This window comes from Oncorhynchus gorbuscha, linkage group LG11 (assembly GCF_021184085.1).
Source record: "Oncorhynchus gorbuscha isolate QuinsamMale2020 ecotype Even-year linkage group LG11, OgorEven_v1.0, whole genome shotgun sequence".
In the NCBI taxonomy this organism is placed as follows: Eukaryota; Metazoa; Chordata; class Actinopteri; order Salmoniformes; family Salmonidae; genus Oncorhynchus; species Oncorhynchus gorbuscha.
The window spans coordinates 59,602,219-59,622,289 of NC_060183.1; the positions used below are offsets into that span (position 1 = coordinate 59,602,219).

General features: G+C 44.1%; 1 protein-coding gene across 8 annotated transcripts in view; it reads right to left on the reverse strand.

Annotated features, from left to right (window-relative positions):
* LOC124049039 (protein Niban 2-like) overlaps window positions 1-20,071 on the reverse strand; it is a 47,803-nt gene that overhangs the window by 13,395 nt on the left and 14,337 nt on the right. For all 8 annotated transcript variants that reach the window (XR_006841350.1, XR_006841346.1, XR_006841347.1 and 5 more), the window contains exons 2-6: window positions 16,048-16,178; window positions 12,966-13,094; window positions 12,687-12,792; window positions 12,238-12,405; window positions 1,899-2,014 (exon numbers count right to left, since the gene is read on the reverse strand). Coding sequence is in view for 1 of the 8 variants with exons in the window: in XM_046370334.1 (XP_046226290.1) it covers window positions 1,899-2,014; window positions 12,238-12,405; window positions 12,687-12,792; window positions 12,966-13,094; window positions 16,048-16,178 (650 nt within the window). In the remaining 7 variants the exon portion in view is untranslated. The remainder of the gene's footprint in view (window positions 1-1,898; window positions 2,015-12,237; window positions 12,406-12,686; window positions 12,793-12,965; window positions 13,095-16,047; window positions 16,179-20,071) is intronic.

The following is a 20,071-nucleotide window of genomic DNA, read 5'->3' on the forward strand; positions in this document are numbered from 1 at the left end:
CATATGTATTCAGTGCTATGGTATTGTCTCCCTAATCTCAGCACCCACAACTTCATGAAATACTATTTTCTCTCTAAAATGCAGTAAAATACTCACACACTCCAAAGAAGCCCAACATGCATAAATCTGCTGGGAGTGGGTTTGTCAGAGGGCCAGTTCTCCATTTCCATTCAATGGAAAATAATACAGGGTATAAATAAGATATAAATATTAAAACACAGCATTCAGACAGTATCATCTAAACGTGCAGTGGTCTTGGCTGCAGATTACAAAACCATAACCATGTGTTTTAATTGAATATGCTTGGACCAGGGCTTGACTTGGCCCACTCTGGTTTAGACCTAATTGAATAACCGTCTCAATGCGGTCCAGGCAGCATATTGGAGCTGAAAGTGGCTAGATACATGACATGCAGAAGATGTTTTCCTGGAGCATAGATGTCCATATAAAACTACTGTGTTGGTGAGGTACAGTTCATATTTTAGGATGCCTGTGATGCTCTGGTGCAACGAATGCTACATAAGCTAGAAACACACTATTAGTCCTTCCAGGACAGCTGTTATTACACTGAGCAAACATAAAACACAACATGCAACAATATCTAATTTTACTGAGTTACAGATCATATAATGAAATCATTCAACTGAAATAAATTCTTTAGGCCCTAATCTGTGGATTTCACATTATATAGATATGCATCTGTTGGTCACAGATACCTTTAAAAAAAGGTAGGGGAGTGGACCATAAAACGTCAGTATCTAGTGTGACCACCATTTGCCTCATGCATCTCTTTTGCATAGAGTTGATCAGGCTGTTGATTGTGGCCTGTGGAATGTTGTCCCACTCCTCTTCAATGGCGAAGTTGTGCGAAATTGCTGGATATTGTACGTGTCGATCCAGAGCATCCAAAACATGCTAAATGGATGGTGAGTATGCAGGCCACGACAATGGGCCTCAGGATCTCGTCGCGGTATCTCTGTGCATTCAAATTGCCATCGATAAAATGCAATTAAAGTTCGTTGTCTGGAGCTTATGCCTTCCCATGCCATAACCTCACCGCCACCATGGGGCACTCTGTTCACAATGTTGCCACACATGTGGTCTGCGGTTGTAAGGCCGGATGGACGTACTGACAAATTCTCTAAAACGACATTGGAGGCAGCTTATGGTAGAGAAATTAACATTAAATTATCTGTCAACAGCTCTGGGGGACATTCATGCAGTCAGCATGTCAATTGCACACTCCCTCGAAACATCTGTGGCATTGTGTTGTGTGACAGAACTGCACATTTTAGAGTAGCCTTTTGTCCCCAGCACAAGGTGCACCTGTGTACTGTTCATGCCATTTAATCTGCTTCTTGATATGCCACACCTGTCAGGTGGATGGATTATCTTGGCAAAGGAGAAATGCTCACTAACAGGGATGTGAACAAATTTGTTCCCAAAACTTGAGAGAAATAAGCTTTTTGTGCATATGGAACAATTCTGGGGTCTTTTATTTCAGCTCATGAAACCAACACTTTACATCTTGCATTTATATTTTTGTTCAGTGCACACAGGGCCATGATATTGACATGATAAGTTTTGGGTGCCTGTCCAAATAGCACCCTATTCCCTTCCACAGGTACTCTCAGATAAACAGTCAATCCTCAACAAACAGCTGTGAAATACAGACCGGCTGCCTGACTGACATCCATCATGGCCACTGACCACTCAAGAGGTTTAGCTAAGGCCGGGAATGACTCCTGAACTTCGGTTAGCGATCTTAAATACAGTACATATACTGTAAGGTGTTAGCATCACTAATTCAGAATACATTCAAATGAAATGAGATTGACTAAATGTAACATAGTCCTCAAGAGCTAGAGCCAGAGCCAGCGCCATAGTGTTCCTCTCACCTGTGGTGGCCCTCCACACATCATGTCCCAGGTGCCGTAGTGTCCCTGAGCTTGCCTGTGGAGTCGCATCGCATCTGTGAAGGCCGGGGTCTGCACCCTGCACTCCTCGGACAGACCTGGAGGGGGCACCAGAGAGCACACATTTTGGATAGGTTGGAGCTTCTGCAGTGGTGGTGGTGTTTGACATGTGTCTGTCCAAAAGGTGGTAGAGACATTTGAAAAATCTATTCACTTTCAGGAAGTAGGCACTCACCGTGTGGGTTGGTTTATGTGGTGAAAATACACCAGCACTCAAAATCAGGGGATCCTGAATTGAGGATCTGTTTCTATTAAGGTCTCTGTATTGTGACACCGTCTAAAAGTGAGTGTGTTGAGAAGTGTGGCCATGAACTGAATAGCCACAAGCGGGTTGTGCCTGCCTCGGTCTGCCATATGGATTGACGGATGAGACAGAGTGCCAAAGCATGTATACAAAGAATACACAACACGCAAACACACAAGCCAGTTGATTAGGTACACCCATCTAAAACCAGGGCAGACCACCCCCCACCCCCCCCCTCTTGCCTTACATGTGTTGGAAATGTGTGTTGCGCAAATGGTATTAAGGGACCTAACAAGTGCCAGAAAAACATTTCCCACATACCAGTACACCAGCCTGTACAATAGACACCAGGCTATATGGGCCATGGACTCCTGCTGCTTACACAAAGTCCTGACTGCCACCAGCCTGTACCATAGACACCAGGCAGGTTTGGGCCATGGACTCCTGCTGCTTACACCAAGTCCTGACTGCCATCAGCTTGATGCAACAGGACCCGGGATTCATCGGACCAGGCAATATTTTTCCCCTCCTCAATTGTCCAGTGTTAGTGATCGCGTGCCCACCGGGCTTCTTCTTGATTTTAGTTGATAGGAGTGGAACCTGGTGTGGTCATCTTCTGCAATAGCCCATCTGTGACAAGGACAGATGAGTTGTGCATTCCGGGATGCCGTTCTGCACACCACTTGTTGTACTGCGCCGTTACTTGTCTGTCTGTGGCCCCGCCTGTTAGCTTGTACGATTCTTGCCTTTCTCCTTCGACCGCTCTCATCAACGAGCTGTTTTCACCAACAGGACTGCCACTGTATTTTGTTTGTTGCACCATTCTCAGTAAACCCTAGACACAGTGCACAGATGTGACATGGACCGAACTACTATAACCCTTCACGGAATCAGTAGAGGATGGCTCTCAGCTTAGTAGAAGCCAAGCTACCTACTGGGAAAGGACTGTATAAAAGGAGACTCCTGCTAAATATAACCAAGAGGTATAGCCATACATGGGGAAACATTATGTCTGACATAAGCTCCAAAAACAGCATCACATATCACGTCATGACTCCACAATAGTCAAGCATACAGGAAAGGCTCAACTTGAGTGTCTTTGATGTAGTGTAGTCATGTAGCAACAGTGGTGGAATAAGTGACCAATTGTCATACTTGAGTAAAGGGAAGGATAACTTAATAAAAAATGACTCAAGTAAAAGTCACCCAAAAAAACACTACTCGAGTAAAAGTCTAAAAGTACATCTACTTGAGTATCAAAAGTAAATGGAATTGCAAAAATATACTTACGTATCGAAAGTAAAAATTATTTCAAATTGCTATACAGCGTTTTCGGAAAGTATTCAGACCCCTTGATTTTTTTCTCCACATTGTCAGGTTACAGCCTTATTCTAAAATAGATTAAATTGTTTGTTTTTTCTCTCAATCTACACACAATACCCCATAATGACAAAGCAAAAACAGGTTTTTTGAATTTTTTGCAAATGTATTAAAAATAGAAAACTGAAATTTTACATTTACATAAGCATTCAGACCCACCTTTTGCAGCGATTACAGCCTCGAGTCTTCTTGGGTATGACGCCATAACCTTGGCACACCTGTATTTGGGAAGTTTCTCCCATTCTTCTCTGCAGATCCTCTCGGCTCTGTCAGGTTGGATGAGGAGCGTCGCTGCACAGCTATTTTCAGGTCTCTCCAGAGATGTTCGACAAGGTTCAAATCCGGGCTCTGGCTGGGCCCCTCAATGACATTCAGAGACTTGTCCCGAAACCACTCCTGCGTTTTCTTGGCTGTGTGCTTAGGGTCGTTGTCCTGTTGGAAGGTGAACCTTCACCCCAGTCTGAGGTCCTGAGCACTCTGGAGCAGGTTCTCATCATGGACCTCTCTGTACTTTGCTTCATTTATCTTTGCCTCGATCCTGACTAGTCTCCCAGTCCCTGCCACTAAAAAACATCCCCACAGCATGATTCTGCCAACACCACACTTCACCGTAGGGATGGTACCAGGTTTCCTCCAGACGTCACGCTTGGCATTCAGGCCAAAGAGTTTAATCTTGGTTTCAGGTCTGAGAGACCTTTAGGTGCCTTTCGGCAAACTCCAAGCGGGCTGTCATGGGCCTTTTACTGAGGAGTGGCTTCCATCTGGAAACTCTACCATAAAAGGTCTGACTGGTGAAGTGCTGCAGAGATGGTTGTCCTTCTGGAAGGTTCTCCCATCTCCACAGAGGAACTCTGGAGCTCTGTCAGAGTGCCATCGGGTTCTTGGTCACCACCCTGATCAAGGCCCTTCTCCCAGTTTGCTCAGTTTGGCCGGGCGGCCAGCTCTAGGAAGAGTCTTGGTAGTTCCAAACGTCTTCCAGTTAAGAATGATGGAGGCCATTGTATTCTTGGGGACCTTCAATGCTGCAGAATGTCTTTGGTACCCTTCCCCAGATCTGTGCCTCGACACAATCTTGTCTTGGAGCTCTACGGACAATTCCTTCGACCTCATGGCTTGGTTTTTGATCTGACATGCACTATCAATTGTGGGACCTTATATAGACAGGTGTGTGCCTTTCCAAATTATGTCCTTTCAATTGAATTTACCACAGATGGACTCCAATTAAGTTGTAGAAACATTTCAAGGATGATCAATGGAAACAGGATGCACCCGAGTTCAATTGTGTCTCATAGCAAAGGGTCTGAATACGTATGAAAATAATTTCTAAAAACCTGTTTTCGCTTTGTCATTATAGGGTATTGTGTGTAGATTGCTGAGATTTTTTATTTTGAATAAATAAGGGGTCTGAATACTTTCCAAAGGCCCTGTATTAAGCAAACCGGACAGCACAATTTTCTTATTTATGTATTTACGGATAGCCAGGAGCACACTACAACATGCAGACATCATTTACAAACAAACAAAGCATTTGTGTGTAGTGAGTCCACCAGATCAGAGGCAGTAGGGACGACCAGGGATGTTCTGTGTTTAGTGAGTCCGCCAGATCAGAGGCAGTAGGGACGACCAGGGATGTTCTCTGTTTAGTGAGTCCGCCAGATCAGAGGCAGTAGGGACGACCAGGGATGTTCTCTGTTTAGTGAGTCCGCCAGATCAGAGGCAGTAGGGACGACCAGGGATGTTCTCTGTTTACTGAGCCCCCAGATCAGAGGCAGTAGGGACGACCAGGGATGTTCTCTGTTTAGTGAGTCCGCCAGATCAGAGGCAGTAGGGATGACCAGGGATGTTCTCTGTTTAGTGAGTCCGCCAGATCAGAGGCAGAAGGGACGACCAGGGATGTTCTCTGTTTAGTGAGTCCGCCAGATCAGAGGCAGTAGGGATGACCAGGGATGTTCTCTGTTTAGTGAGTCCGCCAGATCAGAGGCAGTAGGGATGACCAGGGATGTTCTCTGTTTACTGAGCCCCCAGATCAGAGGCAGTAGGGATGACCAGGGATGTTCTCTGTTTACTGAGCCCCCAGATCAGAGGCAGTAGGGACGACCAGGGATGTTCTCTGTTTACTGAGCCCCCAGATCAGAGGCAGTAGGGACGACCAGGGATGTTCTCTGTTTACTGAGCCCCCAGATCAGAGGCAGTAGGGACGACCAGGGATGTTCTCTGTTTACTGAGCCCCCAGATCAGAGGCAGTAGGGACGACCAGGGATGTTTTCTTGATAAGTGCATGAATTGGACCCTTTCCTGATAGCATTCAAAATGTAATGATTACTTTTGGGCGTCAGGGAAAATGTGTGGAGTAAAAAGTACATTATTTTCTTTAGGAATGTAGTGAAATAAAAGTAAAATAGTAAAGTACAGACACCCCAAATAACTACTTAAGTCGCACTTTAAAGTATTTTTACACCACTGTGTAGCAAATGTGTGATTTTGATTATTTTACCCTACTCTTACAATAAGTGCCATGGAATCTTTAGTGACCACAGAGAGTCAGGAAACCCGTTTATCACCCCATCCTACACAGGGCAATGTCCCCAATCACTGCCCTGGGGCATTGGGATAATTAATTTTAGATCAGAGGAAAGAGTGCCTCCTACTGGCCCTCCAACGCCACTTCCGGCAGCATCTCCCATCCAGGGACCGACCAGGACCAACCCTGCTTAGCTTCAGAGGCAAGCCAGTAGTGAGATGCAGGGTGGTATGCTGCTCATGTGAGAGTCTCTCGCATGCTTTGGCTGTGGGTTAGACAAAGACAGGAAATAAATGGAGAGTTGGGGAGGGGTTGACAGAGACAGGAAGCCCTCGCTCTGCCCCCAGTGCCCGCTGTGCCAACTCTGGGCTGATGGGTGAGGGTGAAACAGGGCTAGATTGTCTAGGCATTGGCTCTCATGAGAACCCACTGGACATATAGATCAGCTGACCAAGGCTGCATCCCAAATGGCACCCTATTTCCTATAGAGTGTCCTACCCGTGTCTTATAAAGTGCACTCAAAACTAATGCACTATATAGGGAATAGGGCATCACTTCGGATGCACACCAAGAAAAATGTGTCGCTAGGGATGTAGTTTGAACCCATTTTAAAACAGGACTGCTATGAATTCCTTTCTTCATAAAAATACGTTCCTCTTGGGACATGGGGACTAGTGTGAACCTTTACTAAGTTACATGTATTGACACAGAGTATACAAAACAATAAGGACACCTGCTTTGTCCATGACAGATGAATCCAGGTGAAAGCTATCATCCCTTATTGATGTCACATGTTAAATCCACTTCAATCAGTGTAGATGAAGGGGAGGACACAGGTTAAAGAATGATTTTTAAGCCTTGATACTTATTGAGATTGTGCATGTGTGCCATTCAGAGGGTGAATGGGCAAGACAACATATTTAACAATGGTCCACCCCTCAAAGGACATCCAACAACATGGGCATCCCTGTGGAACGCTTTCGACAGCTTATTATATAGTCCATGCCCCGACAAATTGAGGCTGTTCTGGTGGCAAAAGGGGAGGGGGAATCCTGGAAAAGGGAATAAATGTTTGATTCACAATATGACTTGTTGGAAACCATTACTTATACCAAGATCAGGGAGCAGATTGCATCCAGAGTAGCAAGAAAAAGTGTGTGTGTGTGTCTGTGTAAAAAATATGTGGTAGCGTTTACCATGGTCTCTTTATTTGAGACGTTTGCCTGTCCATCTTTGCACTCCTGCCACAGCCAGATCCCAGTTCCCTTCACATCTAGCCTGTGTGTGTGCATTGTAAATTACTTGTTTACAGGAGTCTGCGAGACAGTACCATCAACCAGCTCTCCGTTAGCCTAGAGGCAAGATGGGTTCAGAGTTCAAGTGTATACCATGATAGCACCTCATGGTAATATACTGAAACGTACTATTGCCTTCAGCTCTGTTCTCTACAACCAAGCTCTGACAGCATTACAAAACTCCTTCCCATGCTGTCGGTCACAGCCTGGGTGTGTACCAGCCTCACTACGATAAACACACTAGGACAAACAGAACCCATTCTACAGTCAGCCAACACATTATGAAAACATACAATGAACGGTAAACATGGTAAACATGGTAAACATGGTAAACATATGGTAAACATGGTAAACATGGTAAACATGGTAAACATATGGCCCCACTCAGTCTGCTACGGGTTAAAGCAGTGATGTGGAGGTGTGGTGCTCAGACCAGAGGGGTATGATACTACAATGCTAGCTATATCTATTCAGGAGTTTAGAAAGCTAGCCAGCTTCATGTAGCTTCACATTCCAGCTCAGGCTTTATCCATGTTACGAAGGTGGGTTTTGATCCTGCACCTGCCGCTTATTTAAGCCAGGCTTGTAACTGCACGTGGCTAGTGGAACGCCGAACTCTTCATTAAGACAATGCTGATACAGCAATTGATGGCTCCCTGGTGGCTGGTGGCAGCCCAGGGCTAGCTCTGACTGCCAATGAGATGCACCACCCTGCAGGAAATACAACTGGTATGGTGATAGACCATGGCTTAGACTAACAGACAAGCTGACTAATCATGAGAGATCATCTCGATGACATACCATAAGCCGGCCATAAGCATAGGACTATGAAAAGTTCAACCAAAAAGGAGAAAGCGTGCTGGAGAAACAGTATGGAAATGGTCTGATCTTATAGAGAAGAGACCATCAGTTATATCTGCACGGCATTGATGTATTACATTGATTGATGTCAGCGTTAGCACAAAAGACAAAATCCCTCATGAGTTACTATTCTAAACGTGTGGGTGCATTGGTAATGAAGATGTCACCAAGTGACAACAATACCATCACCTGCCACAGGTTAGGCCACAGGAACGAGTGGGCGTGTCATTTTGTTGAGTGGTTATTATGGACACAATAACAGCAACATGGCAATTATCCCCCACTATGACAAGCGCCTGAGTCTTCCCTATATGCTCTAACTCTCTACGAAAGGGAAAATGGAGAAATCAGCCATTTCCTTCCATGCACTCCACTAGCTTTGTGCTAAGGCCTCAGCTTTTAGTATTACATTTCTCAAAGAAGGCTTGTATTCAAATAGGACTCATTTCATACAACAGGACACTGAGCCACAAGCACAAAACCAGCCTGAGCCTGCATCCCTATTTTGAAAAAGCTACACACTATTAAGGGTGCCATTTGGGACTCAGCCCAACCCAGTCCTACCCCAGCAAACAATAGATCCTCTGAACGTGATGCAAAACACTGTTGCTAACACTTTTACTGGACTGTACTTCATGATAACCAATTCCGCTGAGAGTATACAGCAAGCCACACAATGTGTGTGTGTTGGTGGTTAGACTTATCAGGGTGTTTCAGATTATATCACAAGGCAGTATCTCCACTGACACACGGCTCTCGACCTTCGCCTCTCCCGAGTCCGTACGGGAGTTGCAGCGATGAGACAGGACCTTAACTACCAATTGGATACCATGAAATTGGGGAGAAAATAGACAACAAAAAAATATATATATATATATTTCCAACTGAGCGTTTTTAACAGCCATGATTTAGTGTAGTCTGGCCCAGGGGTGTGAAGGTGAACGGAAAGGCACTGGAGCAACGAACCGTCCTTGCTGTCTCTGCCTGGCCGGTTCCCCTCTCTCCACTGGGATTCTCTGCCTCCAATCCTATTACAGGGGCTGAGTCACTGGCTTACTAGTGGTCTTCCATGCCATCCCTTGGAGGGGTGCGTCACTTGAGTGGGCTGAGTCACTGACGTAATCTTCCTGTCCAGCGAGGCGCCCCCCTCGGGTTCGTACCGATCTTCGTGGGCTATACTCGGCCTTGTCTCATGGTACTAAGTTGGTGGTTTGAAGATATCATTAAAACATGTTTTTCAACCACTCCACAAATGTCTTATTAACAAACTATAGTTTTGGCAAGTCGTTTATGACATCTACTTTGTCTATGACAAGTATTTTTTCCAACAATTGTTTACAGACAGATTATTTAACTGTATCACAATTCCAGTGGGTCAGATGTTTACATAAACTAAGTTGACTGTGCCTTTAAACAGCTTGGAAAATTCCAGATAATTATGTCATGCCTTTAGAAGCTTCTGATAGGCTAATTGACATCATTTGAGTCAAATGAAGGTGTACCTGTGGATATATTTCAAGGCCTACCTTCAAACTTAGTGCCTCTTTACTTGATATCATGGGAAAATCAAAAGAGATCAGCCAAGACCCCAGAATTTTATTTGTAGACCTCCACAAGTCTGATTTATCATTGAGGGCAATTTCCAAATGCCTGAAGTTACCACGTTCATCTGTACAAACAATAGTACGCAGTAGTAAACACCATGGGACCACGCAGCCGTCATACCGCTCAGGAAGGAGACGCGTTGTGGGGATGATTTTCTGCAGGAAGGACTGGTGCACTTTACAAAATAGATGGCATCATGAGGAAGGACAATTATGTGGATATATTGAAGCAACATCTCAGGACATCAGTCAGGAAGTTAAAGCTTGGTCTCAAATGGGTATTCAAAATGGACAATGACCCAAAGCATACTTCTAAAGTTGTGGCAAAAAGTCAAGGTATTGGAGTGGCCATCACAAAGCCCTGACCTCAATCCTATAGAACATTTGTGGGCAGAACTGAAAAGGCATGTGTGAGCAAGGAGGCCGACAAACCTTACTCAGTTACACCAGTGTGATGAAAGAAATAAAAGCTTAAATAAATCCTTCTCTCTACTATTATTCTGACATTTTACATTCTTAAAATAAAGTGGTGATCCTAACTGACCTAAAACAGGGAATTTTTACTTGGATTAAATGTCAAGAATTGTGAAAACTTCCAACTTCAACTGTATATCTGGAGTATTTCTCCTGTATGAATTCTCTCTCTCATCGGCTATGAAAAGCCAACTGACATTTTCTCCTGAGGTGCTGACCTGTTGCACCCTCTACAACCACTGATTATTATTATTTGACCCTGCTGGTCATCTATGAACATTTGAACATCTTGGCCATGTACTGTTATAATCTCCACCCGGCACAGCCAGAAGAGGACTTGCCACCCCTCAGAGCCTGGTTTCTCTAGGTTTCTTGTTAGGTTCCTGCCTTTCTAGGGAGTTTTTCCTAGCCACCGTGCTTCTGCATTGCTTTCTGTTTGGACAGCTGGCAGGCCTGGACATGTAGGGGGAGTACTATGACTTTGATTGGCTCCAGGCCTTAGACAGGTAAGAGGAGTACCATGGCTCTGATTGGCTCCAGAGGGGCCAACAAGGGTTGAAGAGTCTGGAGCTTCTTATTGTTCATACAAAGAGTCAGAGACTATAGTCAATGTGCAGCTGAAGTGGATGTGTTAAGCTCACCCAATGTGGTCTAGGTGTTAAAAAATATATATCCTATTTATGAGAATGTTTAAGTAACCAGAGCAGATTACAGGAGCAATTCGGTTTAAGTGCCTTGCTCAAGGGCACAGACAGATGTTTAACCTAGTAGTCGGCTAGGGGATTCGAACCAGCGACCTTTCCGTTTCTGGCCAAACACTCTTAACCGCTAGGCGCCACCATAAAAATAGGCAAATAATGAGTCCATGAGAAAAAAATATGTACTATATACTGCATGGAAATGACTATATATGATGCTTTAAATCAATCAGCAGAAGACATCTTCAAAGGTTGAAGTCAAAATGGACACAAACACTGTCAGCACCTTATCATTGTGTGTGTGTGTGCCTGCATGTGTGTATGCATGTGCGCTTTGATCCCAAGTGAACCCGGCTCAGATCCTCCCAGGGCGTGGAGTGTTAGTGGTCGAGACATGCGAGCGTGTTTATTTAAAGTGCATTATGGGAAGGTGCTGACGTGATGTCAGAGGACCATCAGTGCAGTGATCACCATTTTATTGGTGAGCTGCTTCTGCAACCTGTTGGATCCTAGCAAGTCTGTTCATGTGATTTCATCGGCCCACTTTGTCACTCAATGAATAATCACATATTGTTTCACCTTCCTGTGAAATCCTCCCTAAGGGGATTTCTCACTTCTCCAAGTTTCTCTGAAAATGTGTGTGTGTGTTTGATGAGGTACAGGAATACACACAAGCACATTTACGATTGACATGGAAAGGGGGGGGGGCTCACCTCATCCTATATCAATTTGTAGCTCATTAGGCCTCTGGACAGAAATAATGCACTATATAGTAAATAGCGGGCCATTTGGGATGTTGCCCAAGACAATAACTTCAATAACACATTCCTGCCCTGCTGTGCATTTCACCGCCACTGATAGACCAGCTCATTGTGATGGTATGCAAACTTTCACAAGACACACACAGGTCTGTGTTGTGAACAATGGCAGTGAGGCAGAAGAGCAGTAATTTGTCAGGGTGGAGCTGAGGGAGAGTCTCTATGTTGTTCTCTATCTGAGATGGGTAATCCTCTGTCATGCAGAACCACCAATGGACTTGTCTGCATGAGGTGATATTCTTGCTGTAAATGTGTAGTGTAGAATTTTGAACGGAAATCAATTTTAGGTCCCGACAAGGAGAGTATAGGCCGTTTGTGTGCGTTATTATGACAGTGTGTGGTGTGTGTGTTCAGACAACTCCTCACCATTGTTGCTGTGTCTGACACAGTCCTGAAGCACAGCGTGCCACTTCTTCTGCTCCTTCTCTGTCAGCACACAGAAGTAGTGGTGGCGGGCGTACGGGTGCCACAGGATCAGGGGGAATTGGGTGGCACACTTCACAAACTGCCCACTGCCCACCTTGGCCTTTATACCTAAAGCACAAGCACACATTCAGGTTTATCAGTGTTCATAGCCTCCTCAACGGAGCACCAAAACAAAGAAAACATATTGAATCAGAAAAGGAATTCCACTCATTGCTAAATGTTTTGCTACAGTATTCCCTAATGAATATGGCCCAGCTAGTCACAGGACTTTAGTACTTGATCTTACATTGGGGAAAGTGCTGGTTATTCCAAAATCCAATGATCATCTAATGATCAGCTTTTTATTATACACAAATGAGCTAGTCAAGTGTAACCAAATCATCTCTCACCTGGCAGGCTGGTGTTGATCAGTTCAAGATACTCCTCCATGGAAGTTAGAGCTTTGTATCCAGCACAGTTGATGGTTCCTTTAGGGCGCAAACTCCTCTCGTGAGCCTATCAGAGAGTTTAGATTTCAAGGGGAGGGTGAAAAATGTACAAACAGTTCAGAACCATCAAATCACAGTTAAAGCTGTGACCTAAACGATTCAGACTAGCTGGCATGTAAATCTGTCTGATTATGAAAGTAAAATCAAATCTAGCAACAACAATCTAGCGACCACCCTCACCATTTTGTTTTCGTAGAAGCTGATGTTGTAGGTGTCGGCCACGAAGACAAAGCGGTTCCTCCATCTCTTGTTTTCCTCCAGGTACATGAACAGACCCCCGGAGAAGATGGAGCGGTCCTCCAGAGGGTTCTACCACACCAGACAGTTAGCATTAGAGCTGCTGTCACTTGTATTATTGTACTACATGAGTTTTGGTTTGATTAGAGAACAAATTGATACAATTCGGTTCGATGCACTAACAACTGTTGCATAAACACATTCATTTTCCATTCTAAATGAAACTGAGCTGGGCCTGTCTGAGCTGACTTCTGTGTGTGTGTGTAAATTATGTATGTCTATGGTGTATGTATTATGTAGGCTCTTGAGCTGAGCCATATGGGAGAATAGGCATCTACCACCTCACTACGACTATCAGATCATTTCTTTTACCTACACAAAAACAAAAGTATTTTTCATTCTATAGCTTGTTCTCCATCTTCTTTTAAAATAGCAATCCAACATGTTTTCAGCACCTATTTTCATGACTGATCTAGCCGATTAAACTCAACTCCACGATTTACGATGGAGTTGATTGGCGACTAGTGTGGGCAGACTGGAGCTCTGACAACACAAAATGTTTTCAGAAAAAACTACTGATTTCAGCACCCAATGAATAGTGCGCAATTACACAGGACAATGTCATACTGTATCGGCATCTAAGCATCGTGATAATATTGTGTCTTGAGGTCCCTGGAAATTCCCAACCCTAGTTAGTTAGTACCAGCAAAAGCAGTAATGATGGGCTTCGTCCCGAATGGCACCCTATTCCCTATATAGTGCACTATTTTTTTTTTACCAGGTCAAACATAATGCACTATAAAGGGTATAGGGTGCAATTTGGGACATAACCGTGGTGTTTGCAGTTGTACAAGCGATGCTGATCTGCATGGTCAGTTAGTTACCAAGTCAATTACAGAGCAATCAATATAATTCAGACACTATTTAAAAAGGACTGAAAACCACACACTAATGCTGTTCAGGAAATACATTGGAAACCATTGGTCTAAACATGTCTTGTAACATACAGAGAAGGCATCACGTGTGTGGAACAACAAGGTCCTGACATCAGGCAGGCTGTATCTCAAATAGCACCATAGGGCTCTGGTCAAAAGCAGTGCACTATGTAGGGAATAGCGTGCCATTTGAGACTCATACATACAGTAATGTCAGGCCTGATCTCATTTGACACGCTGGTGGAGGTTGAGACTGGATGGCTAAAGTGAGAACACACAGGTGTGGCATATTGTTTACACCACCACTTTCCTTTTAGATTTCCTGTTGTAGGACAAATACTGTAACTCAAACAGCATAATCCAAGCTGAGGAAGAAAGGAAGGGGGGGGGGGGAGCTGGAGAAGAAGAAAGGTTATGTGCTAACTGACAATGCTTGGTTAAAGGTGCCTATGAGTGCCTCTGTTTTAAACTGAAAGAGTTTTGTGCTGTTTCCTTGTGTGAATGTAAGTATGTGCATGTGTGTTTGTGTGTGTGCGCGCGCATGTGTCGATGCGAGCGTGTCCCTACGCAGAGCATCACTTGGGTACTGTAGAAAATAGACAAGGAAAGCAGTCACAAGACTCTTAGCACCAACACTGTTTGTTCACGTGTGAAATCGGCTTTAATTCCCTCCAGTGACTCGATGGTGGAGACCAACACAGAACTCAACAGTATTACAGTGGAGATAGCTACAGTACACGCTTCATATCTGTGTCCATAGCAGTGTAAACACTCACGACCTAACAATGAGATAAAATCTTAAGGGAGACTCAGAGAAGGATGGTGAGGTAGATAAAAAACAGAGGATGAGGAGCGGAGGAGGATGAGTAGGAGAGAAACAGATGGCGAGGGAATACTGTGATAGAGGAAAATGAAATAACTGAATAAACGGAAGAGGGACAGCTTAATATGTACATTAATGTATAGAATTTATGAGGCGGCAGGGTAGCCTAGTGGTTAGAGCGTTGGACTAGTGACCGGAAGGTTGAAAGTTCAAACCCCCGAGCTGACAAGGTACAAATCTGTCGTTCTGCCCCTGAACAGGCAGTTAACCCACTGTTCCTAGGCAGTCATCGAAAATAAGAATTTGTTCTTAACTGACTTGCCTGGTGAAATAAAGGTAAAATAAAAAGAGAGAAAATTCACGAGGGTGCAGTGAGATACCCAATGGGTTGGACGATACTTTTACCATCAATCATCTAAAAATATATTTATACTTAAAAAGAGGAAATCAACCAATCCTCCACCATTAACACAATGGAAAGGTCAAATGCATTATTATCTAAATGTTGAAAGTGCATGGGTGACAGAGAGAAACAAAATGGTGCAGTTTGAGGCCATGTGGAGGAGGGTAATGTGGGCGCTGGAGAAGGGGGTGTGAGCAGGTGGGTCTGGTCAGGTGTGATGTAGTTGATGTTTGTGTGTGTGTCTGTATGCTGTCGTTTGTGTATTGTTAATATATATATATATAAATATAAACTCAGCAAAAAAAGAAACGTCCTCTCACTGTCAATTGCATTTATTTTCAGCAAGTTTAACATGTGTAAATATTTAAATGAACAAAACAAGATTCAACAACAGACAAACGCATCAAGTTCCACAGACATGCGACTAACAGAAATGGAATAATGTGTCCCTGAACAAAGGGGGGGGGTCAAAATAAATCAAAAGTAACAGTCAGTATCTGAGGTGGCCACCAGCTGCATTAAGTACTGCAGTGCATCTCCTCCTCATGCACTGCACCAGATTTGCCCCCCCCCCCACGTTCAGGGACACATTATTCCATTTCTGTTAGTCGCATGTCTGTAGAACTTGTTCAGTTTATGTCTCAGTTGTTGAATAATGTTCTGTTCATTTATATATTTACACGTTATGTTTTCTGAAAATAAACGCACTTGACAGTGAGAGGACGTTTCTTTTTTGCTGAGTTTATATACAAATAAAACAATGGAAGAGGGACAGATGGAGCAAGAGAAGAACAGAGGAAGACACAAAAACAGCAACAGGGGGTAAACGGGTGCGACAGAGTCGTTTCCGGGCCGGCCTCTTGCCTTGCGGTGCAGGAGTTGTGACTGGGGCGCTCCTCCCCCCTCAATCTCAAAGCGGACACTGTTGAAGAGGGCCACTGCATACTGCTGCTCGTACACATGGCCAAACTCCCCCGTCACCTGCCTGGTACGAGCTGTGGGCAGAGATAGAGACACATTCACAGAACGCACACAACACAGCTGCAGAGCGACACAGTCTGAATAATCCAGTATGTAACGTAAATGTCAACAGGTGCCAAGTTACTCAAACATCAATGTCAAAACAGACATGTCAATGTGGAAAAACAGACAGAGAGACAGAGAGAGAGAGATGCTAGACAGTCACAGACAGAGAGAGTGAGAGTCAAATAGTGAGAGCAGCAAAGAATGCGGGAGAGAATGTGGGAGAGCGGGAGAGAATGTGGGAGAGCGGGAGAGAATGTGGGAGAGCGGGAGAGAATGTGGGAGAGCGGGAGAGAATGTGGGAGAGCGGGAGAGAATGTGGGAGAGCGGGAGAGAATGTGGGAGAGCGGGAGAGCAGGAGAGAGAGCACAGCTAGGCCACACAGTCCCAGAAACTTCAGCTGGCAGTAGGGCCAGAGCATGACACATCAGTAATGTGACTCAGCAGATCACAGAGGACGTGGTCTTGAAGAGAGGCTGTGAGACTACCGAAGGTGGCATAGACGACAGGCTTGTGGAGAGGCTATACTATAGGGAGACTCGTAACAAAAAGGTGGACTGGACTCAGACAGGTAAAGCAGAGAGAGACTGTGGAAGAGAGGGCATTAACCCTCCAGTATTTTTACCACCTTTCTATCAGCCGTATATGCTCTCACATGTCACTATAAGGAATTATACCAAATCATGAGTTATAGTATGTTTAAACAGAGACATCATTAATTGAGAAAGGGCTAAACACACCGAGTACAAAACATTAAAAACACTTTCCTAATATTAATATTGAGGTGCAACCACCTTTTGCCCTCAGAACAGGGCATGGACTCTACAAGGTGTCGAAAGCACACAGGAAACTGTTGAGCGTGAAAAACCCAGCAGCGTTGCAGTTCTTGACACACTGAAACCTGTGTGCCTGGCACCTACTGCCACACCCTGTTCAAAGGCATTTAAATATTTTGTCTTGCCTAGTCACCCTCGTTTCAAGGCTTTAAAAATCCTTCTTTAAATCGGTCTCCCTTCCTTCATCTCCAATGATTGAAGTGAATTTAACAACTTACATCAACAAGGGATCAAATCTTTCACTTGGATTCACCTAGTCAGTCTATGTCATGGAAAGATTTCCTCGTGTTTTACACTCAGTTCATAAAATGTAGTACAATAAATGAATTCTAAATTGGAACAAATAATGAAGACTTCTACAGTCAAGGCACATTAAAGCCTACAATAACATTGTATCTACTGAATTTGTACCACACTACAGACTATATGGAGATACAAGCATCAGGATGTTGAATGGTAAAATACCATGGTCTAACCAGCAATAAAGACCATCTTCTTTATTATAAAAACAAGTTATTTTTGGTAGGACTTTTCCTAAATATAGCCCTTTTCCTAAAGATCCCTTAAGAGTCCACAGGCTTAGCTTGTGGTGGCTCCATGTTCTCAGCTCAACTCATGACACAGTAATCTGTGAGATGTTTATGGTAGGGGCGCCACAGGAAGGAGAGAACAGTCTGAGTAGGAGGGCAGGAAGGAAAGACCTGACAAGATAGGAAAGAGGGGAGAGAAGTAATCTCAAAGTAACACTCAAACACACGTTCACACTTTCAGTGTATTGTAATGCACTGTATAAAAAAACATATTTGGTTCAATCCTGGGTTTCAGAACCCAAAAAATAAATACTGAGAAGGATCTAGTCATAGATACTAAAAAGGGTGTTCCCCACAGTTCCACCTGTATAATATATTCCACGCTGGTCTAATTCATCATGACACCACCCTCAGTGTGTATTTGTATAACAGTGGAAACAGGCCAGCAGGGCTTGGATGTTGTTTGAGTCATCATGAAGGTACCAGATATCTCCTGCTACATCTGTGAGCACTTTGATCCATTATTTCCCACACATTCTCTGTACTGTGCCTGTGACCTGACTGAGAACAATACACTAGACACCCATGTGTGTTCTCTGAGGACCAGAGCTAGCCCCATTCACAACCAGAGGCTAGAGTTGCTATTTCATTCACATGCTGCACTTTCCACAGGCTGGGTTGGGGTGCCAAAGCCTGCAGACTGGCCACAGGGAGAGTTAGGTCAAATGACACACTTCCCCACTGGAATGAAGGCATGGCTTGAACGACAGTCTGCAGCAAACTAAACTGATGGGAGATTCGATTGCACTTAAGGGCTAAATTGGGAAACTGTGTGTGTGTGTGTGTCTACTTAGATCCCAGTCATCCCAAATACAAGGAGCAGGCAGTCCCAGTGCCAGGGATTAGAGACTGACAGCACAACCACCTACTTCTAGCCTGTGTTTGAGAAAGAAAGGCAGATGGTAGAATGGCAGAGAGTGAGTGTACAGTAGTCAGAGTGCACTGATCATTTCCCTTCCTGTTTCCATTGGGTGCAGATGATCTAAAGAGCTGGAAAACTCTAAGAATCAGCAGACATCCTGTAGCTTGAATGGTACACTGATGTAGGCTAGGCTTACTGTACCATATTGTATAATATAATGTAGTAACCCTCCTACTGTGTTCCGGTTGAATTGGACCGATTTACAAGTTCTCTCTGAAAAATGTAGTTAATTTAATCTGATTGTCAAAAGATTCCATGACTTTGTCCACACAGGGCATCTGAACACACAAAATAAAATTGGATGATTTCCATTACATTTTGGGTGTTTTAACTTTTGTACACCTGTGGCATTCCCGGTTTTAGTGTATAACATTTAGTTCAGGCACAAGCCCGTTCATCAGATGGACACACTTCCTCTCCCAGACCCCCCACCCCCCCCCCACACACACACACACACACACACACACACCTTCTTGGCTTCCATAGCAACCACTCCCCAACAGAATCTTTCCCCCACGGGAACCACACCTGTTGGCATTCTCACAAACAATAATATATAGAACTTTTCTTGCAGCTTTGGCATATAAAGCTTTTTGAGACCTTGCACACATTTAATTATGTGGCAGCACAATATCTAAACGATATACTGTATGTGAGACTCTTGATCATGACACTGGTGAGGAGGAGAGAGGTCCTTGTTGAACTTTGACAAAGTTGTCTGTGATAAATAGCACAATAAGTTTCATCTGGAGTATTTGTTATAGTAAAAATAATCCATACATTATGCTTTTTTATTACACAAAAATGAGTTGTATGAGCTCAGGTCGATGAGGCCTACAGGTCATAAATAGCAAATAGAAGGAACACAGAATGAATTAACATGAAACGAACACAATAGGAGGGTTAAAGGGATGAAGGAGTGACAGACAAGGTTCACGAGGTTCACTGACACCTGATTAACACAAGTCTAGGAGTAGGAAAGAAAACAGAAATGTGTGTGTGTCAAAGAGGAGTTCAGCTGCTGAGAATGTGCATTGATAGCACATGTGGAGATGTCGGCCAGTACAGCCAACCACTCCAAACAGTATACTCCCAAAGGAAAGGAGCTGACTAACCACTCCTCCCACAGGCACAAACATGTGTGCAGACACACACACATACTGCTCTCACCTTATGCAGTGGGTTCGGTAGTAACTGTGAAATAGACTAAATGTTTAAGATGAAACAATAGGAATATGACAGGTGGAAAGAAAGCTGCAGAGAGAATGATGGATTTTTAGGCCAAAAGAACTGCATTGTGAAAGAGCGAGAGAGAGCCAGAGAGGGAGGACAAAATAGGGCAGTGTGTGAGAACCAAACTGTCTTTCTGCTCAGTAATCCCAAGGCATGTTCCTACCTGTTTCTTCTTCTGTACACACACTCACTTCCCTCTCTTTCTTTCTTTCTTAATCTGCAGCTTTAGACATCGTTGGAAGCTATACAGGGACAGAATCCTGAATCTCTCAGCCTCATGGCAA